This window comes from Phyllostomus discolor, chromosome 2, assembly GCF_004126475.2.
Source record: "Phyllostomus discolor isolate MPI-MPIP mPhyDis1 chromosome 2, mPhyDis1.pri.v3, whole genome shotgun sequence".
Classification (NCBI taxonomy): domain Eukaryota; kingdom Metazoa; phylum Chordata; class Mammalia; order Chiroptera; family Phyllostomidae; genus Phyllostomus; species Phyllostomus discolor.
In genome coordinates, this window is record NC_040904.2 from 93,216,815 (window position 1) to 93,238,662 (window position 21,848).

The following is a 21,848-nucleotide window of genomic DNA, read 5'->3' on the forward strand; positions in this document are numbered from 1 at the left end:
AAGAGAAAAACAGAGAGTTACCTGCAAAGGTGTTCCCATAAGACAGTCAGCTCATTTTTCAAAAAGAAACTTTGCAGGCAGGAAGAGATTGGCAAGAAGTATTCAAAGTGATAAAAAGCAAAGACCTGCACCTAGATTACTCTATCCAGCAAAGCTGTCATTTAGAAAGGAAGGGCAGATAAAGTGCTTCCCAGACAAAGTAAAGCTAAAGGAGTTCATCATCACCAAGCATTGTTATATAAAATGTTAAGGGACTTCTTTAAGACAAGAAGATAAAAACTATGAACATTAAAATGGCAACAAATTCACAACTATCAACAACTGAATCTAAAAAAAAAAAAAAAAAAAACCCCAAAAACAAACTAAGCCAGAACAGGAAACAGCATCATAAGTATGGAGATCATTTGGAGGGTTATCAGCTGGGAGGTGGAAGGGGAAAAGTGGGAAAAAGGTGCAGGGATTAAGAAGCATAATTGATAGGTGCAAAATAGACAGGGAGATGTTAAGAAGAGTATAGGAAATGAAGTAGCCAAAGAACTTATATGCACAACCTATGGACATGAACTAAATGGGAATATTGCTAGAGGGAAGGGGGCCATTGAGTGGAGGGGGCCAAAGAGAAAAAATTGGGACAACTGTAATAGCATAATCAATAAATTCTATTTTTAAAAAAGAACAAAAAGGTAAGGCATAGACTAGGAGAATATATTTCCAACACCCAAATGACAAAGGATTCATATGCAGAATACATAAAGAATTCCTACAAATGGTTAATAAAAAAACAGGCACACTCCTGGCTGCTGTACCCATTTACCACCTACATTTCTGTGGCTCTGGCTTCTAGTGGGGAAGGACCTTGGAACCTCTGAGTCCGAGCACTGGGCTGGGGAGTGGGGCACCCAGAGGGGCACAAGTCTGTTTGTCCAGACACAGGTCTTGACTCAGCTTCACTGAAACAAATAGACAGGTTGTTAGGCAAAAATGAGGCAATCTCAGGAGCAGAAACTACACTTGAGAAAACAATTCTGTGACCTGTTCTTCTCACTAGAACTTTGGGGTAGAGAAAGAAGAGTCTCAGAAGGGTAATAATGTTTATATTTACCTCATGGGGGGAATATGTATATATAATATAAATGGGTTCAAATGTGCCAAATAAAGACATAAAATGTCAAGTGGGATTTTTTAAAAAAGAAAACTAAATATATGTTGCTTACAAGAGTACAACCTTAAACAATACATAAATGCTGTAAGTAAAAAGATATTAAAAGAAATACCACACTGACATTAACTAAAAGAAAGTTGGTGTAGCATATCAATATTATATAAGATATTCCTTAATGTAAAGAACATTATTAGAGATACAGGGATATTTCATATTTCTAAAAGAACCATCCACTAAGAAGACTTAAATTTAAGCTCTAAATTTGTATGCATCTAGTAACATCAGTTCAATATATAAAACAAGAATTACAGAATGAAAAGAACTGGACAAATCTACATTCTTTGTGGGAGAGTTATCCATAGCTGATAAAACAAGCAGACCAAAAATTTTATATTTATACACACCCAGAGTAATTAGATAATTGTTATGTTGGCAAGTTATGGCTCATAGGCTGGCCACTGGTTTTTGTACATAAAGTTTTATTAGAACACAGCCCTACCCATCCGTTATATGTTGTCAATGGTTGCTTTCATACTATAATTACAAAGCTGAGTAGTTGAGACAGAGACATTACGGCCTGCAAGCCTAAATATTTACTCTCTAGCCCTTTAAGAAAAAGTTTGCCAACTTCTGATATGAAAGAGCAGACACATGATTAACAAACTTGAATTAATTAATGTATTTAGAAAACTGAATCCCAGGGTGATAGAATGACTAACCTTTTCAAGTACATGTGCAACATTTACCAAAATTACCAAGCTCTAATGCGTATCTTGATAAATTTCAAAGGACTGAAATCCTTTATGTGGAATTGAGAGAGAAATCTATCACAAAATGACACAGAAATTCACAAATGTTTGGAAATTAGGTAGTCTGCTTCTAAATAACTTATGAGTCAAAGAAGAAATCACAATAAAAATTAGAAAATAATTTGCACAAAGGATAATGAAAACATGACATCGAACTTTTGGGCTGCATCTGAAGCCCTGCTTGAGGAAACGGGATAGCTTCAAATGTACACATGTGAGGGAAGAAGAGTGGCTGGAAGTCAGTGTGTTAAGTATCCATTTCACAAGGTTGGGAAAAGAACTGAAAATAAAACTCAAAGAAAATAAAAGGAAGTAATAAGAGCACAAAAACGAAACAGAAAACAAATCTACAGTGGACAAAATAAACCAAACCACAGTCAACTATTTGAAATGGTTACTACTTTTTAATACCTTTTTTTAAAAATAAAAATGACATGCAAGCCCATTGTAAAAAAAAAAAAAAAGTAGGCAAAAGACTTGAACAGATACCTTATAAAAGAAGCTATCCAAATGGTCCAAAAATATAGCAACCTCACTAGCTATCAGTATTACAAATTAAAATAATAACAAGATTTCACTACAACTGCCATATTGCTACAATTTGAAAAGACTGGCAATGCAACTCCACTCCTTAATACACCCAACTCCTGGATATATGGTTGTGATATTCATTTAATTGACTACTGCACAACCGTAAAAATGAATAAGTTATTGCTATACCTAACAACGTGGACAAATTTCACAATGTTGAGCTAAAGAAGCCAGCCAAAGGAATCCACAGTTTGATTCCTTTTTATGAAGTGTAAAACAGGCAGAACTACTCTGTAACTTAGAAGTCAGGAGAGTGGTAGCTTTAGGAAGGAACGAGGAAGTTCATGGTTATGTTTGCCTGGTGAGAGTTCATTCAGATCTGTGTTTATGACCTGTGAACTTTTCTATGTGTTTCAAAAAAATAATTTATACTTGAAAAATTTTTTAAGTCAGAATAGTTAAACATAGTATATATTACTTTTTGCAGCTTATTTTCTGATCAGATTATTCTGTTCTATTATAAAGTGATCCTTAAATTTTTGAAGGCAATTTATAAAAAATGTCTGTAGCCAATGGAGGTGCTAATAGGAATCAAATATTTATTTTGGTCTTCTCTGAACCCCTTGACAGTGTACACCCATAAAGACAGGTAGACAGATGGCTGCATGAATGGTCAGAAGGATAGAGAATTAGTCAGAGCATTTTTTCCAAGTCCTCCATTAATTTGACTTACAAAGAGGTGACATGGTAATTCAAGAGCAAAGAACCACCTTCCCACCACCATCCTTCCACCTGCCTCCCACCCCCCAATAAAGCAGGGAAAGGTTTTTCTGGTGGATAAGATCCACCCAGGTCAATTAAATCAGAGTCTCTAGGAAAGGAGGTTTGATCATTAGTATATATTTTCTTAAAGTTTCTTAAATATAATAGTATATATTTTCTTAAAGGAGATTCTAATATACAGCCGGAAGTGAGAACCACTACCTTTAAACAATTTCTAACTAGTGTGTTTAGTGTGTTTAATTGTTTAACAATTAAATGTAGTTATTATAAGAACAATATAAGAATTCATGGTTATACAGCTTGAAGAAGGTGGAGCACATTACTTGAACAGAGTGCAGTTCCAACTTCCAGCCTTGCCTTTACTAATTGGTTTCTGTGTCTTCAACCTGTCACTGTCACTTAGTGGCAATGTACTTAAATTCTAGGGCTGTGTTTCTGTGAGGTTAATTAGACCCTTTGGAGAACTGAATTCTGTGCAACTGAAGTCATGAGGTCTTAACTCTGTGCAAGTGTGAATGAATGACATGCATGCTGGTGAAACTGCAAATCTATTCCCTCACATCGTTTTCTGTCTCCACCTCGTGCAATGTGACTTGACCTCAGGAGTCAGACATTTAGCACATTTCAAAATATTCCCAGTTATTGGGGCTTTCATGAGAATCAGATAAGCTAAGAAGTGATGGCTACTGAGATATGTGTCTCTTCCTCCCTGGCTCTGGATTGTCCCACACGAGCCTTGCTGGTGACCCAGAAACCCAGAGGATGATGGTAAAGGGCAAGAGCTGAGGACTGGGGTGAGATCTGCACTCTAGAAACTGAGAGAAACACTGAAAATCAACTCAAAGCTTCTAACATTGTCATTTCAATTATGTGTTTTTGAGTAGCAGGGTAGAAGGTATATGAAACACATTCTGGGGTTTTTTTTCTAGAATCATAAGTTTTAAAAATGGAAGGACTTTGGGGTATCTAATCTACTCACTTCATTTTTACAGATGAGCAAACTGATGCCCAGAGAGAGGTTAAGTGACTTGTCCAAACTCACATACTTAGGAAAGGCAAAATCAATACTAGATCCTAATTCTAATTCCCAGTTCTGAGCTCCTTCCACTATAACATTCTGTTTCTACTTTCTGTTTAAAACTGTCCTCACAATTTTTATGTTGCCCTAAATATTTCTCAAGTCCATGAAACATTTATTTATCTAAATTCAGCTTTCAAAATAAAATTCCGCCTTAAAGCATTACTCCCTGCCATCTAACTATCCTTCCCCACCTCCGCACACAGAGGCACACAGCTTCCCACCACTTGTTTTCCCAGACTGCAGGGCCCGGGTGTGCTGCTGAGTGTGAGGTTGCAGACAAGGAAGAGCAGGAGGCAGTAGGAGCAAGCAGGCACCTGATCATGTGATGGGAGGAGGTTAGAGGGGCTGCTGAGAAATGGAGGCAGTTGTCTAAATTGTGGCAGTTGTGTAGAGAATGGATTTGAAGAGAACAAGACTGGGCACAGAAAGATTGGAACACTCATGCAGTGGTCAAGAAGATGAACTGAAGAATTTGGAGGTAAAATCGACAAAACTTGATTGAATATGAAGAGTAAGTGGAATGGGAGAGTCAAAGATGACCTTCTAACTTGTGGATGGTAGCACCACTAAGGAAAAAATGAGGATTTTGAGGAGGGAAGGAAAAGATGTTAATCTCACCTTGGTCCACGTTAAACTTGAAGCACGGATGTCTGCCAGAGTGTTGATATAGCATCATGATGCTCAGTGGAAAGGTCTGACTTACACATTGCAGACTGGGCAGATGCACATCAGGGAGGCTGGTCCACGTGACGCCTAAGGCGGAGTTACAGGAGATGGGACTGGACACACAGGCCGTATCCTGTCCTTGGTGACTGAGATCTTGTCTGAAGCACTAAGGAGTTTAGACTTCACCTTTCAGGTTAGGGAAGGAAGCCTCTAAAAGATTTTAAGCAATAGAATAACATGAACAGATCGGATTTTAGAAATGATTTTAGTGTCGATGTGGAAGATGAACTGGAGAGAGGAGAGGGTAGAGGCAAACAGGACAATTAAAATATATTCGAATAGAGAGGAATAAAAACCAGTTAGAGGCTAAACATATTGTGGCAGAAACAAAGTTTTAAGGAGGAAAAAAGAGTCAAGGAATATATGTGGAGATCATTCACAAATTCAACAAATATATGTGGTGGAGTAAAATGTACATTCCTACATGAGTACCTGCAGCCTTCTAGCCTCAAGATCTATGTTGGGATCTTGAACCTTTGTTCTGAGAGAGGGTTCTAAATGACATAGCTCAGCCACCATGCTGTGACAAGTACGTTTTTTGAGGAAATGGATGCGCAAAGAGGTTTTTAGACCATTTTGCTCTGTGTAATGTAATCATCCTTTAGTATTTGGGGGTGGACTACAGTAACGATTTACATCACTTTTCAAAAGTGTTTGTTTTGTTGGATACTATGTCAGGCAAAGATGGGGCTTCAGGTGAGAGCAGGTGCATCCAGGTTACTTGTATACCAGTAGGATCAGTAAAATTTGGTGATGGATCAAATGGGAAGTAATGAAAAGGGAGGAATCCAAGATGACTCTTAACAAAGATGTCCAAAGTCTGGTGAGGTTTACTGACAAAGAGACATAGTGGTTCAGGACCAGGGAAATGATCGAACATTCCATCTTTTTTTTTTAAAAGATTTTATTTATTTATTTTTAGAGAGGGAAGGGAGGGAGATAGAGATAGAGGCAGAGAGATAGAGAGAAGCATCAATGTGCAGTTGCTGGGGGTTATGGCCTGCAACCCAGGAATGTACCCTGGCTGGGAATCAAACCTGGGACACTTTGGTTCCCAGCCCGAGCTCAATCCACTGAGCTATGCCAGCCAGGGTTCGAACATTCCATCTTAACCACGTGGCGATGAAGTGCTGAGGGACTGTCAATGGCAGTAGCCCAGCAGGTGATTAGTCTTCTGTGACTGGGGCTCAGGAGATAGGCCTGGACATGGCTGGACATGGAGACTTGAGATTTACTAGCATTTTTGTGGTTTTTGTAGCAACTGAATATATAGGTGATTTTTTAAAATTACATTTGATTAATTATGCTATTATAGTTGTCCCAGTTTTTCCCCCTTTGCCTCCTCCACCCAGAATGTTTTCATATCATTTCATATATATATATATATATGAAAATGTATGTGGCTAAGGAAAATGAAATAAAAAACAAGACCGTGGATAACATTCTCATTTAAGGAATTATCTGAGAAACAGGAACTATCAAAGAAGGGGAATAAGCATAGCCAAATGTGTGGAAAAAAACCCGGGAAAGCAGGTGTCACAGAGGCCAAGGCAGGAAAGAATTTCAAGACAAGGAGTGGCTGTCAGTATCAAATATCACAGGTAAAGTCACTGGATTTAGCAACTAGGAGGTGACTGTTACCCTTAGCAAAGGCAACTTCAGGGGATGGTGAGAAGAGGCTCCCGATATGTTTTAAAGCAGAAAAGGATCCTGACAGCAGTGGGAAGAGAAAAGAATGAAGGAGAGATGAGAGAAGAACACTCTTTTAAGAAGCTGGACTGTGAAGGAGAAGGAGAATGTAGAACGACATCGAGGTAAAGACATACAGGGAAAAGGGAGAAAATTTGTTGGAGCACTTTTGTTTGTTATTTATTTGAAAATGGTTGAGACTAGAATAGTATATTTATAAACCAAGGGGTACAAGGACAAATAAAATTCATAGGAGAGCTGGATTTTGTATGAGCAAAATCCCAGAGAAGGGAAGACAGGACAGGGTTTAGCGCATGCGGGCAAAGTCTGTACTTAGACTAGAGCCATGTGAGGGTGACAGAGGCCCAGAGCATTGGGGGAAGGGTTGGGTACACGAAGGGAGTTCATGACAGATGGCAGTCAGGAGGTAACAGGAAGTGACATTCTAAAGTCCGCAGTCCAAGTGAATAATAGGGTATAATTTCCTTAAACAACAAAGTGGGGGGTTAGAATGCCTTCTCTGCCCTGTGATAGGGACTTGCTGTCATAAAGTGGGTAATATGCCGTGAAGCTCACAGTCCTGTCTGGCCCTCACCTCAAAAACTACTTAGCTTTTGTCCTTGCCTCTCTTTCCGCTCACCTTTCTTTCCACCCCCTTTCCTTTTCCTTCTCTCCTGTGGGTGCTGCTCTCTCTCTTTCCCACTAGCCTCTCTCTTCTTCTGTCTCATCTGCTCACCCATGTCTCTTGACTCCATCTGTTCTTTTTCTTGTTCCCTCTTCCTCAAACTACCCAAAACAAGGGGAGTAAGTCAGTTTTCAGTTTTTCCTACATTTATTGAATAAACATTTGTCTTCTGTGTTTGAAACAAATAAAATGAAGTTTCTATACCTCTTTTTGTAAAATGAAAGGCGAGTCTCAATTGGCTTTGTCCTGCTGGTTAATGACCCTTGAAAAGTAAACTTTCTGCACAACTTTCTGCACACCTCTGTCAGAGCCTATGGCAAAGAAAGCAAAACTTTTCATGTGAATAGACACGGTGTTTATTTTGCACACACTGTTGACTCCATGAGAAAGAAAGGACTCAAATGTGTCAGTCTTAAAGAAAAACAATGTCTTCAATATTTGTGTGTTTTGTACTAGTAAAGAAAAAAGACTCAGAAAATTCATATTGATGTCCCTATATTCTGTTACACTGCAATTCAAGTGATAGGAGAGAATGAAAAACCAAATTTCTGGCCAAAGAAAACTGGTTGCTTCTGGAAACCTCCTGCTGTCTGTTGCTAGCCAAGAAAAGCAGTGTCCGTTCTGTTCCCCTGACCTGGCAATGAACAGAATTGTTGCCCTGGTAACAGCAGGTGACACTCCCCATGCAAAGAGGCCACTACCTAGCCACACACAGCACTGTGGGTTCTCGCTCTGGCTGTGGCATCTCAGGAGCACACACAGAACTGGGTTTGACACTGACTTTGACTCTTCAGGTGACTTAAGGCCACAAGTTTTCAACCATGCTCCGCAGAACCCATTCTCGACACTGATGAGGATTTCTGCTGACAGCAGACATATAAAAATGGTACCCATTGCTAAATTCTGAGCCCAGGCTGCCCACAGCCTAAATTATTGATCGTTACCATTAGAAATAGTGCTCAAACTCTATGACTTTTAAACAACACCTTCAATTACAAACTTATTATTTACATGTTTTGACATGCCCTTTCTAAAGGAATCTTTAATAAAATTGTTTAAAACTATTTAATTTTTATTAGAGGAAAATTAGAAATGGAGAGAAAGACTCTTTAGAGAGCACCAGGCTATGAGGAGGGACCTCAGAAGAAGTCCAGGTGAAAATTCCTAGAAGTTCAGGTTCAGGTTTTCTGAAAAACAGGCCACATTGGAGGGGTGGGGGGACACCATTCCCCAGGTGCACACATTGAGAGTGTGCAGTGGGTTTTGTATGAATGACCTTCACATTAAAGATGGGGCAAAACCTAGAAAGAATAAAAGGCCAAAGCGGCCCTTACAAAACTGTAGTGAGGACCAAACTTGTCTTTGTGTTTTCCAGTCTCTTTGACGGTTTCATAAACAGTCACTCAGGAGAGCCCCGGTGCTACAGCTGCATGCTCCCCGCACGCTCCTCAGCCACTCCTTTCCTTCCTCAGTTCTGGGTCACTGCTGCCTTTCACAGGAGCATGAACGTACCTACTAGAATAGTTCACAGGAAATTACTAACTGGAGAGAAAACTCCGTTATATTCTTTTGGTGTTGTTTGCTCTTTACTTTCGTAGATACGTGCGCCTTTGGATTCTCTTAAGATCTTATAATCAATAGAAAAGGAGATCCTGACAGCAAGGCCTGAGCCACAGAGAACAAAATCTTGGTGGAAAATTTCAGCTGGCGTGGCAGACCACTGGGGAGGTGCTTGGGGACAGGAAGAGGGACCCTACCATGGGGATTATCTATTCATTACATTTTTTAAAAATTATCTTTTGCCATGGATACATCAAAATTATCTTGACATGTTATTTTCATTGTCCAAAAGGACTCCAAATCTTTTCCTCTCTCTTTCAGCCCACTTCTGACACGTAAATCTTGTGCTTGATTATAAAATCTTAAGAGAATGCAAAGGCAAATACGTCTACAAAAGTAAACCAAGTACTTACTTGTATAGGTACGACTTCGTGGGTATTAAAGACGTAAAATTGACTCGATCCCCAATTTGGTCATTCTTGAGAGCTGAAACCACCAAATTTCCATGCAGTTTACTCTGTCAGTTTGCTGAGAGTAACCCTCCCTTCACAAAGCATAAGGCTTTCCTTGCACGTAGTTTAAGATTATTTTCTTTTAAGTAAATTTTGCTTGCTAACTTGTTATCCGTTTTTCTCACTTCCCCTCTCCCACTTAAACTTCTCAGGACAAATGTTGCCTTTCACTTCACTGCCAGCCCCTCTCAACCCCAGGTAAGTGAAGGATGTCAAGGTTATGACTGCTATTAGTTTTACCCAAAGAAACTATGGGAACAAGTAGAACCAGCATGTGGTGCTGCTGTTCATGTTTCACAACTGAAGATACATTAGTATTTTGGGAATATTATTCACGTTACTAGGATTTTGGACACAACATTTGATCTTATCACCTAAATTAGTATGAAATAGAAAGCATGGTATTTGTTTGTAGATGTTTCTTAGCTCAACTTTCATTCAGCAGACCATGTGCCTACTATGCACCAAGCAGTGTTAGACTGTCCTAGGTGCTGGGGATAGCAGAATGAAGAAGAGAAAGATGTACCTTCTGTCCTCATGGACCCTAGATAATCAGGACGGAGTGAGGGTGGGAAACTGAGCTCAGGAAGTGGAAGGCCAACACTAAACAGATACAAAAATGATTAATTGACCTGGAGATACAATAAAATTAAACAAATTTTAATTTCTACAGTGTTATGGATGGAATAAATTTGTTTCACCTGTGTAAAGAGAGAATAAGAATGCCGAGAAAATTATAATAAGAATTAGAATTTGTGTTGTGCTCTACATTAAACCATAATCCTATTCAGAATAAATACATGAAAACTTCAGTTATTCAAGCTGCTTTTCTGGTGACACTTCCAGTTACCTTCTTTTTATTCTTTCATGGCTTCTGAAAGAGTAAAATTATGCAATAGTTTAAAACAGATTTACTTAATGTCCTGATATTTATTGTAAATCTTCTGCAGGCTCTAATACAGTTTTGGTCATAGATGGCTAATTAATTTTTATTTAGAATATACTAAAGCTGGGATTGACATTATATGGACACTATTGTGAGTTTATTACAGCCACTTGTGTCATGATAAATATTTAGCAACTAGTTTTCAGAGAGAAAACCCTGATTTGTAGCGTTTTCCCATTTCTGCGGCATAAACATCTTCACCATGATCAACTTCAAGCCACTGACGTGGTCGATGAACACGGAAATGGGGGAAGACGTGCACCATCAGTTCCCCTAACCTGGATGAGCCGACTCCCACACACGTGGTTAAGTTTCTTGGCAGTGGAAGCGTCCACAGTGCCTGTTTACTGCCACCCAGTGGTAGAAGAGGACTACAGGCTTGCAAACCGTTGCCCTCAACCTTTATTGGCTAGTTCATTCATGAACTATTTGAAAGCACTGGCTGCTAAGTGCAATGGGAGACATCTAGAAAGGGAGGAAAAAACTTGCACCCCAACTGCAGAATGAGTATAGCCTAAGTGGTTCTGAACAGAGCTACAGTAAATAGGATATACTGAATGTTGTAATTCACTTCTGTTTTGTGGATCGGAAATCAGTGATGATTATAGATTATGGGTTCCTTTTCTTATAAAATGATACATAAATGTTAAAGCCTAAGTAGTGTGCATATAAACACCAAACAAGAATGAAATATTTTAGAACAAACCAATGAAACAAAATAAAAACTCTTCAGTATCTGTGAGACTTTTACTATTAATTGTTCACATATTGGCCTGAATTTTATATCTTCCCCAACTGTAGAAAAGATTTTCCATTCCTATATGCTCACCCTAACTATTGCACATTCTCAGACAACCTTCACCATCACTTTTTGCCCCTATTCTTGCAGGTAGAAGCAAGTTACAGAAACTGGACAGGTAATCAGGGCCCAAGATAATGACTTGGCCTAAATTCCAGCCATTGCTTTGGGTACTTGTTATTTGCTTATTTCTGATAAAAAAGTTAGATTATTAAGGTAAGGTTCAAACATATTTATATGGGGTTTGTGGCAATTTAGAGATAAAGAAGATTGATAATATTTTGCCTTATCTAAGGCTTCAGAAGGTATCTACTGCTTGCACAAAACCATCCCCTATAATAGACAGGTATCTGTATCTGTTGCTCGTTTCTGCCAACAGTAATCATAGTATTGTTCTTGAATTAGAAAGGTGGGTCTCACTGGGAAGCAAGAGCACCTTTTGGTAATTCCAGAATATTCACCTTTGGAAGATCCCTGTGTTATATGCGTTGAATCAAGCTTCAAAATGAAAACACAAAACCAAGTGCGTTCTTGGCAATGTTGCCATCTGTTACAAGGTGTGAACAGACTTCCAAATAGCAGCATTAAATGGCAGTTCTTAATCTTGGGATTCCCCACCCCTCCCCGATCTTAAGGCTTTGGATTATTGAAAAACACCCTATTGTTATTGTTCCTCTGATTCTCCAAATAAGGTTAGTAAAGAGGATGTTGGAATGCAAAATTAAGTTTTGACATGTTTTGCCTGTCCTTTAAAGTGATAGTTTTATAAGAGTCCTAAAATATAGGACTTGTTTTGGTTGGCACCCGCAAATTTTTATTTTTATTTTTTTTAAATTTTTAGAAGATTTTATTTATTTGCTTTTAGAGAGAGGGGAAGGGAGAGAGAAAGTGAGAACAACATCGGCATGCGAGAGATACACCAATGGAACCGGAGACCTTTCAGTTCTCAGGCCAGCACTCAAATCCACTGAGGCTCCCCAGCCAGGGCGGTTCCCTCAAATTTTGGATCATGTATTTTATGTCAAGTTTCTCAACCAGTCACCATATTTATAACTATTGGGCAGAAGTCCCTTTTTTCGTTATTAGTGACATCTTTAAAAGGTAGAGGTAATTTTTTTCAGGGCATTTATAATCTAAGTAGGTAAATAATAGAACCTCTTTCTACTATGTTTCCTGATTCTGGTGATATTTGAGAAGTACTTTAGAGATATCTCAGCCTGACCAAAATTGTGAACATCTGTTTTCATCTATTTCAGGGGGGCAGATATAAAGTTTGGTCTTTGAATCTAAATGTCATCTCACTCTATTCCAGACAAAAAATAAATTGTTTAGAAAGAGTCTGGTGGGGCCGGGGGTGGGGAAAGGGGTGGGGGGTTGTCTAGTGCTAATTCTTGCCTATAGAAAGGTGGTTATGATTCTTGAAGAACAGGCTTACCTGCTTTTCAAGGTAGAGCTTCATATTTCAAAATGACTGCACAGAAGTAAATCATCTCACATTACATCCCGCATGTCCCCAATTCGAAGGTTAGAGGGATCTTCTCACATAGAAACTGCAATGAAGTATAGGAAAGTATAGTTGAGAAAGAAAAACCATAGAAAATCATATGGCAATATGTATGAAGTTGCTACTTTGTTTTACTCACTGATATGTCCCTCTGTCTGGCACAGAGCCCTGCAGAGAGCAGTTGCTCAGCAGCTGTGAGATGAATGGCTGGCTGACCTACTGGAGGTGAATGAGATTGGCACCTGAACTTTGTGCCTGATATTAGAGAAAATGATCCTACTCATGTGAAAACAGTTTGAGTTTGTCATTGTAAACATTTCTTAATATTAATGAATCATGTCTTTCTTTTTCTCATTCTCAGTATTTTCTATACAAATTTCCTGAAGATGTGGACTCAGTTATCATTAAAGTTGTATCTAAAATGGCTTATCCGTGTTCTGTTGTCTCAGTCCAGAATATCATGGTGAGTCTTAATAAGTTGCCCACCTTCCAGTATGGAGAGTTATGTTGCCCCAGGATAAATAAAAGTGAAGGGTGGAGGACGTGTCTATGTGTCTCCTGCAAAACTGCTAAGTTATAGAAGAATGGGACCTTGGGCAGTCAGTGTTTGGACACATTGGTTTGGGGTGATAGTGAACAGCTGACTTGTCACCAAATCAAACGAAGGGAGGAAAGGAGGCAGGCAGGGAGGTATCATCACGACAGAGTACAAGGAAGACAAAGTTGTGGAGTACAGGAGGGAAGATGGAAACCTACCACTTGTTCTAAGTTTCTTTTTCTTTTTTTTTTTAAGATTTTATTTATTTATTTATTTTGAGACAGGGAAAGGGAGGGAGAAAGAGAGGGAGAGAAACATAGATGTGAGAGAGAAATATTGATCAGTTGCCTCTCATATGTGCCCAACCGTACACACCCAACCGGGGACTGAACCCGCCACCCAGGCATGTGCCCTGACCTGGAATCAAACCGGCAACTTTTTGCTTTGTGGGACAATGCCCAACCCACTGAGCTACACTGGTCAGGGCCTAAGTTTTTTAAATAACAAAACTGTATGATTTCACTTATATGTTGAATAGAAAACAAAAAATAAACGAACAAAACAAAAACAACTTCACAGATATGGGAAGGGAGGGGAAAAGGGTTGAGGAAAAGGGTGAACTGAGTAAAGGGTGTCAAATGTATGCTGTCGAGAAGATCTAGACTTTTGGTTGTGAGTATGCAATAGCATATGCCAATATCAAATTACAATGTAATACACCTGAAATCTATACAATGTTATTAACCAATGTTACCTCAAATTTAATTTTAAAAAATTTATTGTAACATTAGGCCTTTTCTGTCTCAAGGTGTTAATAAAAATGGAAAGGTATTATAAACTGTAAGATAACTTCAGTTCTCTTTGGTATAAAGTGACCTTGACTTTAGAGAACAAGCCACCAAGTTTTAGGAGACAGTTTCATGACTGTTTTTGGGAAAAATATTTTGGTTTTATGGCTTACGGCTCAGTAAGGAAGCCCCTGCTCCGTACGTGTGGCAGGTGCAGCATGGCATGATGTGACATTAGTGACACTCTCCTTTTTATCCCTCCTGTGCGTTGCAGTGCCCAGTGTATGATCTTGACCACAATGTGGAATTTAATGGTGTCTATCAGTCCATGACCAAGAAAGCTGCCATCACACTACAGGTGAGACATCGCTGGCACGGTCACTGTTGTCAATGACAGTGTGTCAGTGCACTGACACACTGGAGCAGCATCCGAAAGGGATTACCATTCACTGTGTGCCTTGGATCTCTTCCCTTTCGATGGTTTTAAAAGAAATTGCTGTGCTTGAAATCAGAGCTTGGGCAATGGTGGAATCTTGGGAACCCGTCATGCAGTGGGTCATATATCTGACAGATTGCTTAGAATGGTAAAGGCAGAATATTTCAGTCTTCTCAATGGGGGATGCTGATTTAGGGTGAAGCTTATCTCGTCCATCTAAAGCAGTTAAGCACAGTCACAGAACCATTTCTGACAGAAATGGCAGGCAAAAGAGGGCTTCAACTCTGGGCGGAACGGACACTTGCAAAGGAATGTGGACCATATCTGTGCAGTAATTTGCCCTTTTGGTATTTGTAATTAATTTATTGTTTCAATGGTAAATGTACAGCAAAAATATCCACACATGCCAGATATTTTCCAGGAGGTTCTGTTCCTGACTCTGGGGTGGTATTACTTGAGAGATCTGTGACTTGATGCTCTTTGTTGAATAATAGCAAAGAATGAAGAGAGGTTAATTATAATTTTGGTATCATATCTACAAACTTCTATCAGTCCAGCTTTAATTTTCCTCAGCCTCAGATATTTCTTTCCTAGCAGTTTACATTGTATGATCCCAAATAATAAAGGACAGAAAAATAATCATAATAAAGAACTCACACCCTGGCTGGTGTGGTTCATTGGATTGAGTGCAGGCCTATGAACCAAAAGGTTGCTGGTTCAATTCCCAGTCAGGGCATGTGCATGGTTTGTGGGCCACGTCCCATGTTGGGGGCGCACGAGAGGCAACCAATCAATGTTTCTCTTCCTCTCTTTCTCTCTTTCTTTCCATCCTAAAAATGAATAAATAAAATCTTTTTTTAAAAAGAACTCATATTTTACATCAGCCAGCAAACCAAATTAATGAAGCACAAAGCATATCAGTACATAATGACTTTGAATATATTTGGCAATAAATTGTTACTTCTCTTCTGGATCCATGATTCAGTCTTGGGCCATTTCTCAGTGATGATACCAGAAATCTGGGGTTATTAAAAGAAAACAAAAGTTGTAGAAATACAATAGACCTGAAAGATCGTCTTGCAAATCATGCTTGATTCATGGATAAGGAAACAGGGACACAAAGAAGCACACTTAGAGAAAGTCAGAGCCACGGCTAACCCAGGTCTCCTGACTTGTCTTTGCCTCCCTAAACTAAACTGCTTATTTATCTGCTGACTGTATGGTTTTTAGCAAAGTCATTTATAATTAGATTTGAAAATAATAAAAAATTAATGTAGTGAATTTAAAACTGCTTTAAAAATAAAGTTTATTCATTTTAAAAACAATGTATAAGTATTAATTATTACACACAGGCCATTGACATATTACTTATATGGTATCTGTTACAGTTTTAAGCACTCAAGTGGGCACAAGATAGATTAAAATTGGAAGACTGCATCTATTTACTTTAAGTTCTTGGATGTGGCAATTACGTGATTGTGGATATGGGAAAGTCTCTTCTAAAAAGTTAGGAAGCGAGGGTGAACTTTACCTTTCTTCTTTTCCCCCTCTTTCTGCTCCCATCCCACTGCCGTGGGCTTTCTCCCTCCTTCTGTCTTTCTTATCGTAAGGACATAAAAACCATATCATAAGATTGTTATGTCTTACACAGAAGAAGGATTTTCCCGCCGAGCAGTTCTTCGTGGTATTTGTGATAAAGCCGGAAGACTATGCTTGTGGAGGATCTTTCTTCATCCAGGGTAAGAGGTCGTGAGGACTATTTGGCTACTTAGAAAAACCTGACCAAGGAGAATAGAAGGGAAGCCAAGCGCTCACTTTGGCCTTTTACAACCATTTCCAGTTCCAAGGGAGGGTCATTAGCAGTGACTTGGGAAGGTGGTCTGAGAGATACTTGAAAAAAATAAAGAGAAGAAAATGATAGATCTAAAGGTTTTAGTGATACTACAAAATGTCCCTTAGTACACTGCATTATTTCAAAATCTTGTGCTCCCTCAGACCATGTGAAATTGGCTCTTTGCTCAACAAATATTTGCTACTGGGAAGTAATGATTTGTAAACAGCAGACCAAGGTCCATTTTCTAAGATCAATTTGGTAGCTGGAAGTAATGGAGTCACTTATATTTATCAGTAGTCATCATTTCCACAAAGATATGCAAGGAAAATTGAGTTCTCAATTTCAGTTGCCAAAACTGTAGCTTGCAAGGTAAGAAAGTGGGACACCTTGTCCAATAACAGGGTCTGTGTGAGCTCTGGGGCACAGTACAAATGGTTCTGGGGAGCTGTCTGGTTATCCAGTAACTACCTTGGGAATGGAATAGGCTGTTGATTGAAAACACAGGTCCCCAGCAGCTGATGTGATATGTGATTAACATGGCAGATGTTTACTCTTAAGTGGAACGTGGTTCCCTTGGTATTTAGGTGAAATTTCTGTTCCTGCATTCTTTGATCTCTTAATTACATAGCTGTATAAAGTTTTGCTAATGTTCAATGTTCTTTGTTAAACTACAAGCTCTTTGATGACTATATATTAAAAAAAACAGGTTCTCACTGGCTAGAAAATGCAAACCAAAAGATGAGGTAATTTCCTATTTTTGTAGCTCTTTTCTTCATGTATCCCTTGCACGTTGAGCCATGTGAATATCAGAGAAAAAGGGTCAAGCCTTCTTCATTCAGCCTCCCTAGGCTGAAGTCTCATTTGTGTTTGTTAGCACTACCAAAATGCACCCAGACAAAGGCCAAATTGAAAGTTTAAACAAGATGTTCTGGCTGGTGTGCCTCAGTGAATTGAGTGCTGACCTGAGAACCAAAGAGTCACCAGTTTGATTCCCAGTCAGGGCACATGCCTGGGTTGCAGGCCAGGTCCCCATTAGGGGGGCACGTGAGAGGCAACCAGATATCCATGAATCTCTCCCTCCCTTTCTCCCTCCTTTCCCTTCTCACTAAACATAAATAAATAAAATCTTTTTTTAAAGAGAGGTATTAGATGGTTTGAAAGCTTGGGGGGTTAGGTTTTCCTCTAGTTCTTTTTTTAAAAAAAATTCAGCAACCAGAGTTAATTTTGCACAGCTTTTGAACTGTTCAGATGAGAGGCCAGGAGTCTAGTATCTGATCCATTTTGCCTTTTTTTTTTTAACCAGAAAAGGAAAACCAAACCTGGAATCTACAACGAACAAAGAACCTGAAAGTGACAATTGTCCCTTCCATTAAAGGTCAGAATTGGCTCTAGTATTCAGTAGAGAGAGTCCTATACCAGGCAGTCGATTATGTAATTCAATGCTAACGCCATCTTTCCAGAGAAATATTGTGAGAAAATTAATCTACACCTTAGAGATAGAAGAGAGAATCAAAGCACTTTGTTAAATCCCTTTCAGAAAGAAAGGAACCTCAATTATGAAATTGTCATATACAGGAAGTCGCCTCCTGGCTTCCCCAAGGAAGTCATCATGGTGGAAGCCCACCCTTTGTGAATATAATGTCTGGGTGACTCCCAGTAGCTTTGTGCTTTAAGTGGAGCTATCTCAGGACTTAAGAATGAGTGTGACGAAGATAGGCCTTTGAAGCTGTTCTGTCCCAAACATGGCCCTCTTTTCTCCTGAAGACACCCTGACTAAAGTTGTTTCTCTTCCCTCAGATTCCGTTTTTGTGAAATCCATTCTCCTCAGCTTCCTCATCTTCTTCTCCTTCTATTTGGTGTGCCTGATGATCGCATTTGTTCATTACATCAGGTAGGTCAAGAGTTTCAAGGAATGAATGCCCATTACCTGTCCCTGCTCAGTAATTAGGCATCAGGCTTTAGAGCTACATTGACTGGATTTAAGTCTACCTCAGCCACTTAACTGTGTGACCTTGGACAAGTTGCTTAACCTTTCTGTGTTTCAGTTTCCTCATCTGTGAAGTGAGATAATAACTTACCTCATAGAATGGTATAACTGCAGTGTTTATGTCAGTGTTCCTAACAGAGTAAGTGCTGCTAAAGTGTCAGTTATTTTAGCAGGAGTCAGTTAATAATAGCAGAAGTAATATGCTTTGATACTACATTACCATGTGCTTTCTTACTGTTGTACCATCAATTTTCCAGTAAAATGTCCTTGAGAGAAATAAGAGGAGATAATCATGCTATAATTTGACCAAGGAAATGCCCAGGGTTTGGAGCCCCTAATGAAAGGAGCTCTCATCTTTCTTTGCCACCCTCAGTGGGCCTGAACCTCGAGAATTCTCTGCTTGTTGTTGCCTGTGTGAAACAGCGACAAAAGAATGGCAGGAGGCTTACAATAAAAAAAAAATGCTCTGTCTCATGTCCCACCTGCAGAAAAGGCACATGGCTGCCACAATGATACAGTTATCTCAGTGATACAGGCCTGTCTCTGACTCATAGATAACTGCCTCTTGTGACATTTATAAAGCTTCTCAGTAAATAAACTGACTTCAAAACCCTAGGGTTCTCACTGGTCATATCCAGGACAATCTGAGCACCAAAACAGTTAAGGAGAATAATGAATTATAAATTGTTGAGAAAAATAGACATTCATGAACTACACTGATAAAGTAAGAAAGGGAGGGAAGGAAGAACAACCTAAACACTTGCAGATACACATCCAATGAATGCAACAAAGTTACTAAAACAAGTACACATTGGGTAGAGGAGTTATTAGCAAATACTGACAGTGGAAAGGAGGGCTTCTGTCTACAGCACAATGCCAAAAGCTGATGTAAATATGACATAAATATTGGAATTGGAAAACCATAATTTTGCATAGATCAGGTTAAGAATCATCAGTGGATACAAAAACAAGGAGGAAAATCTGATGAGGGTCAAGATATTTCCATGGCCTTAAAGTGTATCCCCACAAATTGCTTGGTAGTTGTAAGGGGGGAAATAGCAACCGCACAGTAAAGAAATTAGGCAACAAATGACTGAATGGTCAAAATTAATATGAGCAAAGAAAAGATGAACATCGTGTGCCCTAGAGTGACACTGTGAGAAGGACACAGCATCACATATACAGTACTCCAGCCAGAAATGCAGTATTTTGAATATAATCATAAGGAAAAATTAAACTCAGCATGACAATCATTCTATTAACATATGTCTTAAAAACCAAAGAAATGTTAGAGGTTGAAGGAAACTAAAGAGATGTGACAACTAAAGACAGTGCCTGATCTCAGACTGGATCTCTCTTATGAGAAAAATATGCTATAAAGGACATTACTGGTCAGCTGATGAAACTGTAATACAGACAGTAAATTGGATAAGAGCCTGAACTGAATGACTTCACAGGTGGATTTTACCAAACATTCTGAGAACTAACACCTTTCCTTCTAAAAATATTTCAAAAAATTCAAAAGAAAGGAAGACTCCTGAGCTCATTTCACAGGCCAGCATTATCCTAATTCCAAAATGGGATAAAGACACTACAAAAAAAAGTATAGGCCAATATTCCTGATGAACACAGACACTAAAAGCATCAACAAAATATCAGCAAACCGAATTCAGCAATGCGTCACAAAGATCATCCACCGTGATCAAGAGAGATTTATTCTGGGAATCCAAGGTTGGTATAACATTTGAAAAGCAATAAATGAGATCCACAATGTAAACAGAATGAAGGATAAAACCACATGATCATATCAATACATACAGAAAAAGCATTTGATGAAAACCAGCATCCATTTATGATAAAAAAAAAAAACCTCTGAGCAAAGTGGGAATAGTGGGAACATACCTTAACATCATAAAGGCCACATATGACAAAGCCACTGCCAACATCATACTCAATGGGCAAAAACTACAAGCATTCCCCTTAAGATTGGGAACAAAACAGGGGTGTCCATTTTCACCTCTCTTATTCAATATAGTACTGGAAGTTCTAGCCACAGCAATCAGACAAAAAGAAAAAATAAAAGGCATCCAAATTGCAAAAGAAGTAAAACTGTCTTTATTTGCAGATGACATGATACTGTACATAGAGAACCCCGAAGATTCCACCAAGAAACTACTAGAACTGATAAATGAATTCAGCAAAGAAGCAAGATACAATATTAATATCCAGAAATCAGTTGCATTTTATATGCCAATAACAAACTAACAGAAAAAGAAATTAAGAAAACAATCCCATTCACAACTGCTTCAAAAAGAATAAAATACCTAGGAATAAACCTAACCAAGGATGTAAAAGACCTGTACTCAGAAAATTATATGACACTGAAAAAAGAATTGGAAGAAGATACAAATAAGTGGAAGCATATACTGTTTTCATGCATAGGAAGAATTAACATCATTAAAACCCCCATGCTACCCAAAGATTCAATGCAATTCCTATTAAGATTCCAATGACATATTTCACAGAACTGGAAAAAATATTTCAAAATTTTATATGGAACCATGAAAGGCCCCCCATGGGATAGTGGTCTTGAGCAAGAAGAACAAAGTTGGAGGACTCATGCTACCTAATATGAACCTATACCATAAGGCCATAGCAATCAAAACAGCATGGTACTGCCATAAAAACAGATGCATAGATTAATAAAACAGAATAGAGAGCCCAGAAATAAACCCACACCTTTATAATCAATTAATATTTGACAGAGGAATCAAGCACATACAATGAGCTAAAAATATTTTATTCAATAAATAGTGTTGGGAAAATTGAAGAGATGTATGCAGAAAAATGAAACTAGACCACCCTCTTACACCACACACAAGAATAAATTCAAAATGGATTAAATACTTAAATTTTAGACCCCAAACCATAAAAATCCTAGAAGAAAATATAAGCAGCAAAATCTCGGACATTGCTCATAGCAATATTTTATTGGCTATATCTCCCCAGGCAAGAAAAATAAAAGAAAAAATAAACAAATGAGACTACATCAAACTAAAAAGCTTTTGCACAGCAGAGGAAATCATCAACAAAATAAAAAGACAACCCACAGAATGGGAGAACATATTTGCCAATACACCTGATAAGGAGTTAATATCCAAAATTTATAAAGAACTTACAAAACTCAACACAAAAAAGAACAAAAAAATTAAAATGGACAAAGGACCTGAATAGACACTTCTCCAAAAAGGACATACAGAAGGCCAATAGACATGAAAAGATACTCAACATCACTAAGCATCAGAGAAATGCAAATTAAAACCACAATGAGATACCACCTCACACCTGTCAGAACAGCTATTATCAATAAATCAACAAACAAGGGCTGGCAAGGATGTGGAGAATGGGGAAACCCTTGTGCACTGTTGGTGGGAATGTAGACTGGTATAGCCACTGTGGAAAGCATCATGGAGCTCAA

General features: G+C 38.7%; 1 protein-coding gene across 3 annotated transcripts in view; it reads left to right on the forward strand.

Annotated features, from left to right (window-relative positions):
• The window catches only part of SIDT1 (SID1 transmembrane family member 1), a 96,651-nt gene that overhangs the window by 35,372 nt on the left and 39,431 nt on the right, over positions 1 to 21,848 (forward strand). For all 3 annotated transcript variants that reach the window (XM_036018105.1, XM_028505176.2, XM_028505175.2), the window contains exons 4-9: positions 9,691 to 9,736; positions 13,149 to 13,250; positions 14,388 to 14,471; positions 16,201 to 16,288; positions 17,687 to 17,758; positions 18,181 to 18,274. In XM_036018105.1, coding sequence (XP_035873998.1) covers positions 9,691 to 9,736; positions 13,149 to 13,250; positions 14,388 to 14,471; positions 16,201 to 16,288; positions 17,687 to 17,758; positions 18,181 to 18,274 — 486 coding nt within the window. The remainder of the gene's footprint in view (positions 1 to 9,690; positions 9,737 to 13,148; positions 13,251 to 14,387; positions 14,472 to 16,200; positions 16,289 to 17,686; positions 17,759 to 18,180; positions 18,275 to 21,848) is intronic.